Consider the following 14,010-nt stretch of genomic DNA (forward strand, 5'->3'; position numbering starts at 1 on the left):
CTACCCCCAAGCACGTCTTCCACCGTTCTGTGCAGCCCTTCCTCATCTGTCCGTCTTACTTTCCATCCCCCTAGGCCAGCAACTTGTTCCTTGCGCTCTGTGTTCTCGGAACTGGACAGGAGCAGGGCAGGACATGCAGCCAGCCAGTCACAGGTTCAACTACCCTTGGCCTCAGTGGCTGCGAGCTTGGTTTGGGGTGGGGGTTAGGACTACACCTTGTGAATTCTGGGGGGATACAATTCAGCTGATAACACCCGGAGAGGTAGTTTACTTTCCCACCCCAGGAGGGAGGAGAATGTCAGGGTCTGTGGGTGCTCAGAGGGCTTCCCACGGGCTGTGATCAGGGGATGCAGCTACCAAGTGCTCAGCAGGAGTGTCCTCTGTGTTTACTACACTCACATGCTTATTTTATCTGATGCCTTAACAGTCCTTTGAGACAGAAAAGTATTATTATCCCCATTTTTCCCATGAGAAAGTTGAGGCTTAGACAGGCTACAGGCCCCGCGCAGGGCGCCAAAGGTAGGAAGGGGCAGGGGCAGGGATGAGTCCAAGTCCCCTGGCCTAATCCTTGAGCATGGCCCAGGAACTAAATATCCGAGGCACAGTGTAAAGCCTGTGCCACAAGTTCAAATAGAGGGCCTGGCAGGTGTGCCTCTGCTCAGATCCAGCCCACTTGCGTAAGATTTTCTGATTTTTCCAGAAATTTTTCTTTTTAAGGTGAAATCTCTGCATTTTTCAAGTGTTGACAATTAAAACACACACACATTCTCTTTCCCTCCCTCCCTCCCTCCCTCCCTCCCTCCCTCTCCCTCTCTCTCTCTCTCTCTCTCTCTCCCTCTCCCTCTCCCTCTCCCTCTCCCCCTCCCCCCTCCCCCTCCCTCCCTCCCTCCCTCTGTCTCTCTCTCTCCCTCTGTCTCTCTCTCTCTCTCTCTCTCTCTCTCTCTCTCTCTCTCTCTCTCTCTCACACACACACACACAATTTAGTTAACCCTCTGTGGGACCCAACCGAACACATCTGCAGTCTGGATTCAGCCTGCAGGCTCTGATAGAAAATAATAAGTGTTCATGAGAATAGAAAACCAGTTCTTAGGGGCCTGACCGTCCACTCCCTGAACTCCTGCCAAGACCCTATCAGTAGATGTTGCAACCTGATCACATTACCTTGAAACTCTTCTTTTACTGTCTGAATTTTTCCCTTGTTTCCCACTGAACACGTGGTTTTCATCGTATTAACAAACCTGGGGGCCCAGCACTGGTTACACGTCGGTGTGTACCGGGTGCACCAGTGCCAGGTGCTCCTGTTTGTCCTCCCAACAAGCCTGTGAGATAGACTGCTGTCCCTTTTAGCAGATGAGGAGCAGGCAGAGAGCTGGGGTAAGACATTGATAATTGAAGGCAGGATCAGAGGGTAAGTGGTAGCCTGCTGTCTTTTTTTTTTTTTTTTTTTTTTTTTTTTTTTGCAGCCTGCTCTTTTATTACAGCCACAAGGGGTGTGTTTGCTCAGAAAGTTGGCTTCACTCCAGTGATTCAGTTACTGGCCAGGCCATGATGACTTGTGATTCAGATCCTGGGGCTTCCTGGTGCCTTCCCCCCAGAGTGTGCTCTGTGACACACTTTCCATCCCCACCCTCCTCTCCCTGCTTCAGGCCCCTCTAGACAAAGATTAAAATGCCCACATTTCCCTAATGTGACATCTTGTTCCTAGGAATTTCTAGGAAGCTGAGAATTCAGATGAATAATAGCATTAAAACCAATGCAAAGTATTTGAATAGCTAAATACTACTTATGTTTATTCAAATCTCTCAGCCACATGTAAAAGTGGAAACAAGGCTGCAGAAGCAATAGCCAGAGTTTTATCAAACCTGTGTGTCTGCACAGGCAGGCACAGGCCTGGGCCCTTCTGGGTGGGTTATCCAGTGACTCCAGAAGTTGACCTCAGTCCTTGACTAATAGCCACAGCGAGAACATTCTCACTTAGCTTATGGATATGAGAGGGGAGACCTGTCTTCCAGGGCACTAGACAGACAAGCAGATGCCTTCTGCACCAGAAGGGGTGTTGCACAAACGTGAAGCCATCAGCAAGGCCACAACTCCAGGTCATGGAGTGTCAAGGTCGCCCTTGATGAGAACCACATCGTAGACTGTTCAGTGATGTCCAGAGTGTTTGCAAATCAAATTAATTGGAATTGCATCCTTTCCTTGATACAATAGGAAGTGTGGCTTCTGGGGTGGAGAGGCTTAAAAGCTAGTTCAAGGCTGTGAGCTGGATTAACTTGCAGCAAGTTTTTCTAATTTTGGTTGCCTCATCTATAAAACAAGGATGAAAAAGTAATATACCTTTCAGGCTGAGAGTGAGGCTTCACAGACGAATGCAGATGAAAGTATGTGTGCGCTCTAAGGTCCTATACATCGGGTGCTGTTTGTCTTGGAAGCTATTTTTGGAGTAAGAATAACACAAGTTTTTTATCCAAGTAGTAGCACAAACAAACAGCCAGACATCCGTGCATTGAGGGAAGACCAAAGACACCCCTTGAGGGTGCAGAGAGGCTCAGAGATGTTTGTGTCCCAGCCTCTCGGTCTGGTTCTGCCCCAGCCCAGCTGTTGAGGCAATGCAGAGCAGCTGCAGGTGGGGAGGACGTCCTCAGCAAGACCTCCTGCTCCTGTAAACACCACTCACCGCTCAGACGTCAAGCATCCGTGACCCTGCTTTCGTACACGTGAGGCAGCTCAGCCCACCGAGTTCCTTGAAGAGGTTCCTTAGGTTAAAACGACATAATTTTGATTTGACTTCTCCATTGGAAGCATGTTATCATAAGAAATTATGGGTTTTTTTGTTTGTTTGTTTTTTATTTTTGGCTGTGTTGGGTCTTCATTTCTGCGCGAGGGCCTTCTCCAGTTGGGGCAAGCGGGGGCCACTCTTCATCGCGGTGCGCGGACCTCTCACTATCGTGACTTCTCTTGTTGCGGAGCACAGGCTCCAGACGCGCAGGCTCAGTAGTTGTGGCTCACGGGCCCAGTTGCTCCGCGGCATGTGGGATCTTCCCAGACCAGGGCTCGAACCTGTGTCCCCTGCATTGGCAGGCAGATTCTCAACCACTGTGCCACCAGGGAAGCCCAAGAAATTATGTTCTTTACCAGTGGCCCAGTGTACAACTTCTTCTAGAGGAATCCCCAGCAGAAGGGAGCAGGAAGCTATCTGAGGGATAGGGAGAGGGCTCTCTGTGAAGGAGCAGGTGAGAACACAGATGTCAGAAGTGGGGAAAGCTGTAAGAGCCCCAAGCTGGCAAGCATGAACTGTGAACCGCTGGCTGTTTATAATTGTGACTATAATACAGTCAGGAAGTAAGTTGTCCGTGTACCAGATGCAAAGTTTCTCACCAATTTTAGGAGGACCTACCCAAGCATTTTATAACTAAAGCCAAATTGTGGACTGTTTGCTTACAGCTGTGCGGGTGGGAGGAGCCATGGCTGACCCAGTCCTGATGCGTGTGTGAAATGTTCTGCAGTTACAGGAAAACTTGCACAGGCCTTGGAAACTTTATGCCCTAGAGGTTGAGAAGAAGAGACTGCTTGGCGTTATTTTCCTGCAAAGGGAACATTTACAAAGTCCTAAGGGTGCAGCCTGGAAACCACAGGCCACTCAGAAAGGGTGTCACGTTCGCATTCTGAAGGCTAGGGACCAATCCTCAGAACCGGCGCCAGCTGGCAGGGGAGCCCAGTTTAACGTGCTACAGGGAATAAAACGAGGACCAGCGCGCTGTGAACCAGGGCACTTCAAACTGTTCGCAGAAAGGCTGTCTGCTGCCTTAGACCCATTTCAAAGGCTCTGCTAACAGGTGCTTGCTGGGAGCACAGAAGGGCTGGGCCAGACTGCTGGGTGTGTGCAAAGTCACCGGGAGGAGACCCTCAGCCTCTCCTTTGGGTGGGGCAGGATGAGTGCGGAATCTGAGGAGGAGGCAGCTTGTCAGGAAGTGTGTTGTAACTGGGTCGCCCAAGGCAAGGCCAGCGTGCCCTGCCCCACAAGGACGGGCTCCTCCCAGTTTCCTGCACGGCTTGGGCTCCCTTATGCTAGAGGAATCCTCAGTGGGCTGTTTCCAGCCATTCTATTCTGCCCTGACACCAGAGTGCAGCAGAGTTGCCTGGGGCCCATGCCCATAGCCCACCCAGACCAGTCGGTCAAAACGCTTGGAGGCCCATTGACCAGGGGGAGGCAGGTAGGTACACAGAGGATTCCCATTCATTGTGCTGGGTGTGGCCCCCAAGGATAAATACAACAGCAGCTGCTGTGTACGGAGTGCCTTGGTCCTCTGCAAAACACTGCATGTGCACCAGTGAATTGAATGCTCAAAAACAAATGAGAAAACATGGGCTCACAGAGGTTAAGTAACTGGAAGAGGTACGGTCCAAACCAGGAACATGAAGCTTGCTGATTAGGCTGGATTTCAAAGTTCTGCATGCAGTTAAAAGCACAGTTTTATTTGGGCATTTGACCCAAAGCTGCCTCTGACTTCAGAAGGTACAAGCTCTACCCAAGTCCTTGAACTCAGCTATCGGAAGCATTCTGAGTGCGGTAGAACTCCGGGGGACACCGCAGGAGCTGTGGGTTGCTGTTTTCGGCAGCCTTGTCTAGTGTAAGCCTTTATGGCAGATATGCCTTGTGCACCTGCAGCCCCTCCAGAAGGTTGAGTCAGCCAGTGTTTGCTGCTGGCGCCACGGTGCCCTCAGACTTTGCTGAGCCCTTGCATAGCGCCGGCGAGGCACACCTACTGTCCACCTGCTCTGACTCATAAAACTGCCAGGGCTGCCAGCTCTGCGATGTCTTCCAGTGCCACCGTGCCGAGAGAGAACTTAGCCATATATGGCAGGGGCACCAGGCAGTGCTTTTCCCCAGCCTGCCTTCCCCTTGGACTATGCCATTGGGCAACTAGACCGGTCGAAGCTCAAGGTACGGGATGTTTCCTTTGCTTTTCACCAGGAGAGAGAGAGGCAGAGGGCAGGCCCACGAACATGTGATGGGGGTGTGGGATTGGCCAGTGCCCTGGCCACCAGGATGAAGCTAGAGAGGTCAAAGGGGTGGGGCAGGGGGGAGGTGCTGATGTAATTCCATTAAATATTTCAGGCTTGAGGCTGTATCCCATGTGACTTTTGCTGTGGATCTGTCATTGAGAGTCTTTCAGCTGAAAGGTTCCCACTTTTTCTTGAATAAAGGCTTCCTTATCTGCCTAACTTTCTCCAAACGACTGCAAATCTTGATAGCACCTAAAAATGCACCCTTTGTGCAGAGTTCTCCAGAAGCACTCTCTTCTGCCCTTTTCTGTTGCCAGGATTTGTATCGGTGTAATAGTTGGGTAAGAGAGCCAAAACGAAATGAAATCAAACCTTCTATTAACGTACAGGGCAGTAATGTTAACCTGCACGTGGTGCGTGGCCCACGTTGGCTGGAGGCCTGGTAACTACCACAGATGTCTGTGTGTGTTTGTTTCCCCTTAGAAAACGCTACTTTATGCTGTATATGGGGCGCATGGATTAAACCACTAGTACTGGGTTTCTGCAGACGAAAGATTCATGAAGGTGCTCAAAAGGATTACAAGCTTAGAAACTGAGGCCGCCACTCCCATTGCTGAGGGGCTTTGTGGTAGCAGCCTCCAAGAGGCTGTGGTGACCGGGAATGCATCCTTTTCCCCTCAAAGCATTATGAATGTCTAAGCAACTTAAAGATGACTGTTCTTCACCTTTGAAAAAAAAGTTCTCTTCAGATTTCAGGTGAAACCGTAACTGAAGATGTCGAGCAAGACAGCCAGCACCAACAACATCGCCCAGGCAAGAAGGACTGTGCAGCAGTTGAGAATGGAAGCCTCCATCGAAAGAATAAAGGTAAGAGCCTTGAGTGGGTCAGACGTGTTTTCTGACCGGCTCCCTCTGCCCTCCCAAGGCTGGGCCACATTTCTGAGAAGGTGGATGCCATGTAATTGGGCCAGGTGCCAGGATGTTCCCCGAGCCAGCTGAGAGTCTCCGAATCTTAACTTTCATTTCAACGTAGCACTGGCGAGCCAGTGTCTGAGTGAGGCTCTCTGTGTGGACAGAAAACCTGAAGCCCGTGACAGGATTTCCTGAGGACCTGCCTTCCCTGAGCGCACATGGTCGAGCCCTCTGTCATTGTGTTCTCCCTCGGGACAGGGCTTGCAGGTGGACTTTATAAACACCCTCGTCACCCCTCTGGAATGCATGAAGTGTTCTAGAGTTATCAGTGCAGCCAAGGTGGCCTTGCATAAGTCAACACCCAGGTGTCCTTTTTAGGAGAAGGTGGGTTTTTCAGTGTGTGCGGACTCTGACAACCACAGTCTGCAACCCCGGGTAAGTATCAGCCTTAGTTGAGATCTGGAGGAAACCAGAAGGCATTTGTTGGGTCACCTGACTTTGAAGTCTTTTTCCTCCAGACCCTCAGAGAGGGCTAGGCAGTGAGTGCCTTGGAATGTTGTAATGGCCGTTTCCTAGATACTGAAGCAGTCACCTGATAAATTCCTCTGGGCCTAGAGATAGTCACCTGTCTTCAAAACAGGAGGCTGCCTGTGCCCCTGGCCTGAGGACACTGATCTGATTATTCTAACGGGTCTCCCACCCAGACTTCTGAACAGGGTGTGGTATTTCCATTTTTAACTCATGCCAAAGTAAGGTACTACATCTTCCCATGCTGGCTTTGTCCCTCTTTTTATTCCTCCAAGCCCAATCTTTAACAGTAAATCTTGAAGCTCTACTAGAATTTGGCTCTATTCTGAGTTTTGGCTCCGAGCACATAATTCGGTTCTTTAACTCTGTTCTGCATTCTAATCGATTGGTTATTGGATAGAAACTAAGATACAACCTTCCTTTGAATCACAGACACTTTTCTTTTTCCCCTCCCCCCCCAACTTTTTATTTTGAGAAATTTCAAACCTGTGGAAGAGTTGTAACAACAAACACCCATATACCGTTTACCAAGATTCACCAATTATTAGCATTTTACCCCACTTGTTTTCTCTCTGTCTCTACACACACACACTCACAAAACTGACATAATTTTTTCTTTAAATTTGTTGAAAGTTATTTGCAAACATCGTGATGCATCACCCCTAATACTTCACCATCTGTCTCCTAAGTATAAGGGCATTCTTCTACATAACCACAGTACAATGATTACATTCAAATCAGCTGCTAATAGTATCTAACACATAGTCCAATTTCGAAGATTCCAGGCCACTCACTTTTCAGAATGGCCCTCACTTTAGATGGGATTGTTTGCTGACGATCAAATTCAGGCTAAAAGTTTGGACAGAAATACTAGCTGGCTGGTGGCGAGTCTTCTGCACTCACTCCAAGAGACATCTGATGTCAGTTTGATCACTTGGTTAAGGAAGGCCTTATCTGCCAGATTTCTCCATTTAGAAGTACATTTTCCCTCTTTAAGTAACAAATAATCTGGGAGTGATACTTCGGTTATCCTGTTCTCCAACAGTCTTCCACCCAGTGGGTTAGCATTCAAATACCTATCGAGTTTGTGAATATTTTCTTTTTTTTTTAATTTTTTTTTATTGAAGCATAGTTGATTTACAGTTTTGTGCCAATCTCTGCTCTACAGCAAAATGACTCAGTTATACACATATAGACATTCTTTTTTTATATATTCTTTTCCATTATGGTTTATCACAGGATACTGAATATAGTCCCCTGTGCTATACAGTAGGACCTTGTTGTTTATCCAACCTATATAGTAGTTTGCATCTACCAACCCCAAACTGGCAGTCCATCCCTCTCCCTCCCCCCCTCCCCCTTGACAACCACAAGTCTGTTCTCTATGTCTATGAGTCTGTTTGTTTTGTAGATAGGCTCATTTGTGCCATATTTTAGATTCCACATATAAGTGATATCATACGGTATGTGTCTGACTTACTTCACTTAGTATGATCATCTCTAGTTGTATCCTGTAAATATTTTCTTTGTTTGCTTTGGTCTGTCTGCACACCAGGTTTCAAAGGCATCAGCGGACCTCATGTCCTACTGCGAGGAGCATGCGAGGAATGACCCTCTGCTGATGGGGATACCAACTTCAGAAAACCCTTTCAAGGATAAAAAGACCTGCATCATCTTATAGAGGAGTAGTGAAGTGGTTCCTCCCCTCTTCTCAACAAAGCAAATGATGAGCAGCTCCTTGAAAAGATTGACCTTCGGCTTATTTGGTAACCACTGCTAATAACTAAAATGTTCTTAACTAACTTGGAATCATGGACTCTGAAGTCTTTGTTTTCCGAGTTGTCCTTTCTCTAAAATGCCCTTTAATGAATTAATACAGAATAACAATCTTGTTTTCCATTTGTTAACTCTGGTGTCATATCGGGTTACTGCTGAAGGAAAGTTGGTCTGGCCTTTTAAAAAAACAAATATGTGAATGATCCATTAAGACCTAAATTACCTAAGGACTCGTCTCGATTAAAATGCCAAGAATAACTTGTCCTAAAGCCTTTCTATCATAGTATGTTCTTGATAGGGTTACGCCAATCTGTACAGTATAGGTGAGTGAGGAGTGTTTTGTGTATATATATGTGTGTTTGTATATACACATCTCAAAGCTTATTTCCCTGTTAAAATGTCTGTCTCTCCAGACCATCAGTTCAACTCCAGAAGAAGTTATACCTTTATCTTGAGCTGTGTGTGGGTAGAATTAAATTCTTTTCTCATAGTTATTGTACAAAAAGTAAAGAACACCCTAAAGACCGCATTCATTGTAATTGAGTAATGAAGTCATCTCTCTCCTCTTGAAATCTTGCTGACCTCTTAGGCTACACTAAATTGTGCCAATTAAAATTTAAAAACTGAACTAAAAGCCCTTTTATGATATGAGTATTAATTCACCAAGGGCTTTCGGGCTTCAGTGATCCTGTGTCTAGAAAAGGGGAGGAGGCCCTTGGGGAGTACCCTGGGCAGCTGTGCCCCGGGGCTCACGTTCTCTGGAGCAGGGTAGACACCTCCGAAATTTCCACTCTAACGATGGGAGGGAGACAGAGCAGCCGTGAGCCGGGCCAAGAGAGGAGCAGGAATGCGTGAAAAACAGCTGCTCTCCTTGGCCCAGCTTGGTGATTTAGTTCACTTTCTCTGCCTCCCCTCTATCTTTCCTCTGCCGCCAGAACATGTGCTCAGAGGTAACGTTCACCTCCCAGCCCCAAGTGGGCAGATCATCACGGGGAAGAAACATAGATACAGAAAGAACGTAGAGGTATCAGACACTTACTTCCTTAAGCTCTTTTCAGATATCTGCAGCGTCATCGTCATCCCTAGCTTGTCCTCGCACCATCTGAGGGAGGCTGGGATCCAGTGGTTCGCTACCTGGGCCCACGGTTCCAGCAGCTGGGTGTTGGGCTCCTTGATTTTCCTCTGGGCATGATGGTGCTGCCACACATCCTCAGAATTTCCAGTGGGGATGCCAAAAGAAGGCGTCTCCTGTGGCCAGAGGGTACCTTAACTTTATCAAAGAGGAAGAGAGGGTCTTTTTAAATGCTTATTTATGGGCCCAAACCATACACTAGACCTTTGATATTTTAATTCAGCTTCAGTTCATTAAAAACAACTACTAATGAACGATTTAAAATATTCTCAAAAAGGATTCCTCCCCAAGAAGGAATTATTTACAACGGTTTTCCCTAGTTCTGTTCAGTCTTGCCCTGCAGTGCAAGCCTCTTTTAAAATCTAATGTCTGAGCTTTGACTATTATGCTAATTGTGAGTGAACAAATGCAGTACTGTTTTTTTCCAAACTGCTCAAATATATTCCGTATTTCTCCAAGTCACCTGCCTGTTCAGCATTGTGAACGGCCCTCACTCTTCCAGGACCATGTGGAAATCACGCCACCGCTGTTACCCTCTTGTCATCTATGCTTAGTTCTGCAAAACGCCCAGTTTCCAAGTAAATTATAGGCACCTGTTGGAGAGAGAACGGTTTTTCCTTTCAAAAGGTGATATTTGAAATGTACATTAATAAGACAACTTTACATTTACAGCTTCACCTAATGAGACATTCTTTTTTTTATAAGTATATTTTTCTACTGATAGTTTCAGAACACTAATCTTATTTTCACTCTGATTTTTACCATGTTTCTTTAAATATTTATAATGTAGCTTGTTACAAAGTATTTTCATGAAATTACTTTTATTATACTGCTATGTACACATTTTTGGTAGCAAGCATAGTTTATTCTTTAGTACTAAAACATGTTCTTTTACCTAACAGAAAACAAATATGGTTTGCTATATATTTGTTAACATGCCTGTAGTGCTAAGGAATGGACTTGATGTCCCAGGAGATTTCATTTTTAATTTTTGCTGGCCAGATATCATAAAGGCTACGAGTATGAAAATCATGTAACTTCCTAACCAGGTGTAGGGTATGTTTAAGAAAAGTGATATCAAATCCTTTGATGCTGGACCCAAGGGGGAGAAAAATTGTAGCTAAATGTTGATTTACTTATAACTAGACATCTATGTGAGAAAAATATAATATATGTATACATATATATGATATGCAGAAGTCACTTTTATTTATCAGGCTTTATTCTACTTGTAAAGCCACAGTTTAACTATTCGACAGCAACTGGTTTTTGATAATGACAGACAAATGCCCAGTGTGTGTTATTTTTTCCAACTACCACTATAATGACACACCTAATCACTTATGTGCATGCAACTTCTTGCCTTCATATCTATGAAGCTATTTAAATATGTTCACTATACTTTGTCTTTAATGCTGCTTGTTAACAGTGATCTCTTTTTCCATTCTTATATCTTCATTAGTGCATCATAAATCTGTCCAATTGAGGCCTCAGGACCATGGCAAGATATGCTAGACAGAAGTTCATGACTCCAAAGTATTTTACAGAAACACTTTTTTTTAAATGGAGAAACACTTTCTATACCAGGTGGTTCACAAGCTATAGGTTTTTTTCTAAATAAGAATCAGGTTTTTACATTTCTTTACCTTATTATTAAAATGAAAAGTGCCATACTTACCCTTTAAAGGAAAGACCTGATTTGCTTTCTCTCTGTTGGGACTACCTTTGTGCTTTACTAATCTTTCAACTATCAGAAAAAAAAAATTATACCAACAATTTAGTAATTTTGAGGCATAAGTTAGTTTAGGTAGTGCAGGATGTGCCAAACTTTCCCTTCAGATTCCTTCTTCTCAGTCAGTTTGCACCTAAGAGAGTGTCATCTGAGTGACTACTCCAAATTTTAACAGCTATATAGTCCCAAGAAGTAAATCACAGTACATATCAGTCCTTTCTCAATAAACATAATACCAGAGTGTGTTAGGACTTGTATTGACTTTTTATGGTAGATCTGTGAATAGGAAAAAAAAACATTGAATCAAGTAGAATTATCTGTATGTTAAAATAGAACACTTACCTAGAGCTGGGTGGCCTGGATCTTTCATTGTCTAGCCAATCCTGTGTCCCTGTGTTGTGTGACTTTGAACAAGGCACTCCATCTCTCTGGGCCTCCATTTTCACCATCTATAAAACGGGGCTTGAAGTAGATGATGGCTGAGATCCCCCTGTTCCATCCAGCAGCCTACCACCCCTCTACTGGTCCTGCCAACATGTTGGTGCTATATGCTGCTTCAAATATAGAATTGGTTTGTCTGTTGTGTGTGCTCATTTAATAGCTTATGAAAGGCCTTTTTGTTATATGGCTTTTTTTCCCTAGTTTTATGGACTTGATTACTGTAATAATGTCTTGTTTATAGCCATGTAACTATAAACATACATTCTCTTGATGTCTCAGTAAATTTGCATTTGATATATAGTTGATGGGATTGTTGTTTTATAACATTCTTTGACTGCTCATCTGTCCAGCATCTTATTAACCTAAACACTGTGATCATTGTTTGGAAATCTGTTCTGCGGAAAGAATAAAAGCATTTACTTCATAGCTAACGTGTTCACAGATTTGAAAGAAGTTTCATTAAAGCACTGTTGCTCTCTTTGCTGGATCAGTGCCTCATTGAATCTTCCTACTGTATTTTGCTCAATAAATTAACAGAAGACCAATTCTCTTCCCCTTTTCCTGCATTCATTCAGTTAACATTTTCTGAGCACCTGCTGAGAGCCAGGTAGGAACTCAGGCTCTGATTACACTCAAATGAATAAGGCTCACACCAGCCTGTGAGAAGCTCACAGACTAGGGCAAGGAAGGGTGGGAATAACCAACATATAAACTAATAATTATAGTACCGTGTGCAAAGTGCCTGAACTCAGGTGAACACACAGTGCCATGAGAGCCCAGAGGAAGGAGGGCTACCTCCATATCAGCAAAGTCTGAGAAGGCTTGCAAGGGAGGTGGTGTTCGAACTAGGTCTTGAGAGACGAAGAAACCCTGTATGCATTGGAATGAAGTCTTGGGAGGGAATGGCAGGAGGAGGAGAAAAGTGAGCTCAAAGCTAGTGTGCAGAGCATCTCCCATACCACTTACTCTGCAAGCACCCGGAAGGCAGTGGAAGTTGTTAAGGAAGAGTGGCATAGTGATTCACTGTGTGTGGAAGGCTCTTTCCCAACCTGAGACCCGGCTGTGACCATAGAAACAGACAACAAATGGAAAGTCATCAGACTTGAAGACTCATAGTCACCAAGTGTTTGTTGAAGGTACCCTGCCTCCTGCCCAGTCCCTTCCTCCAGAGCTGCGATTCCCACAGAGGTGAAGGGAGGGACAGCGTCATCCAGAAAGCTGGGGAGAAGGCAGCCAACAAGGTTATGGGCTGGGCAAGCTAAAGAGATGGCCCCTGCTTCTGAAAACCAGCACACACACACTACAAAGGGTAGGGGCAAAAGATAGATAGCCACTCAGCCCTTGCTAGGAAAGGACTGAAGAATTTAGACACGTTTGTCATGAAAAATAGGCAGCAACTGACCAGCACTTTCACTGGCTCAGACCAAATTACCAGAAGTTCCTGTGACTTTCAATGGAGGACGGGATTGGGGGTGGTAGATGGGACTTGGGTAGGGATAAGGGGATGGAGGACAATGAAGCTGAAATGGGTAGACTAGGTAAGTAAACGTGGCAGATGAAAAGGTATGCAACCTTAATGGTATGAACAAAGAACTCAAGCCTGCTGGTAATGTGGGAGCTAAATGTGGAGATGCAGGTCCAGCTCTCCTGGACATGCACTGTGACCAGCTTCTCATCGGCAAGGGTCTGTTACACATATACATATGGACATTCACCATAAGCCTTCTTACTTGGGGCTAGGTGGACAGTCTTTTGAGTCTCTGTGTCTAGATTTACAAACTTCGGGCTCACGGCTCTGACTGTGTAGAACCTGTCCTGCCATCAGCTCCAAGCCATCTTTGCACAACCTGGCATGACTATTGCCTTTAGCTTGCTTCCAGAGCATGGCCCTGCTTGCTACTCTACCCCTTTGCCGCTGTGAGCAGCAAATAACCTTTCCTTTCAGATGCTTCCCCAATTGCTGTTTCCTTATCCGAGTCAATCACATCTATTAAAGGCCATTTAGCTATAGGCCAGTCCTGGGCAAACATATACATACAGTTGGTCTCAGGAACCCTCACCTCAACGACTAATTTTTTAAGAAACCAATATTTTCTCTGCACTGGAAGAAAATGCAGTCCAAATAAATGTATCCTGAAATGCTATATGACTTAATATATTAATCTGTAGAAGACAACTGATGCTATAAAATAGAACTATGGAGAGAGCAATGCTTAGCATAAAGGAGCAGAAGTTAAAGTTTTAGGTGTATTGAGAATTAATTTTACATACAAAGCATTTTTATACCTTATAAATCCTCCTAGGTAATCTATTCAATAATGAAAGCAAGTAATTGGACTGGCCGAGATATATAATGGTAAGGTCTCAAATTTGCATGTTAAATCTGCAGCTGAGACATCTATGTGCAAATTGCTACTCCTGGTCTCTAGATCCAATCATGCCATCTTAACACACACACACAGCTTAGTGATAGAAGAGAGAG

The 14,010-nt window shown here is 45.1% G+C and overlaps 1 protein-coding gene across 6 annotated transcripts in view; it reads left to right on the plus strand.

The window, feature by feature from the left end:
• Positions 1-12,015, plus strand: part of GNG12 (G protein subunit gamma 12) — a 126,515-nt gene extending 114,500 nt beyond the window's left edge. For all 6 annotated transcript variants that reach the window (XM_081225781.1, XM_081225780.1, XM_081225782.1 and 3 more), the window contains exons 3-4: positions 5,757-5,874; positions 8,003-12,015. In XM_081225781.1, the coding sequence (XP_081081907.1) occupies positions 5,782-5,874; positions 8,003-8,128 (219 nt within the window). In that variant the 5' untranslated portion in view covers positions 5,757-5,781 and the 3' untranslated portion in view covers positions 8,129-12,015. The remainder of the gene's footprint in view (positions 1-5,756; positions 5,875-8,002) is intronic.
• The last annotated feature ends 1,995 nt before the right edge of the window (positions 12,016-14,010 follow it).

Source organism: Mesoplodon bidens (genome assembly GCF_964165515.1).
Source record: "Mesoplodon bidens genome assembly, chromosome: 2".
Lineage (NCBI taxonomy): Eukaryota > Metazoa > Chordata > Mammalia > Artiodactyla > Ziphiidae > Mesoplodon > Mesoplodon bidens.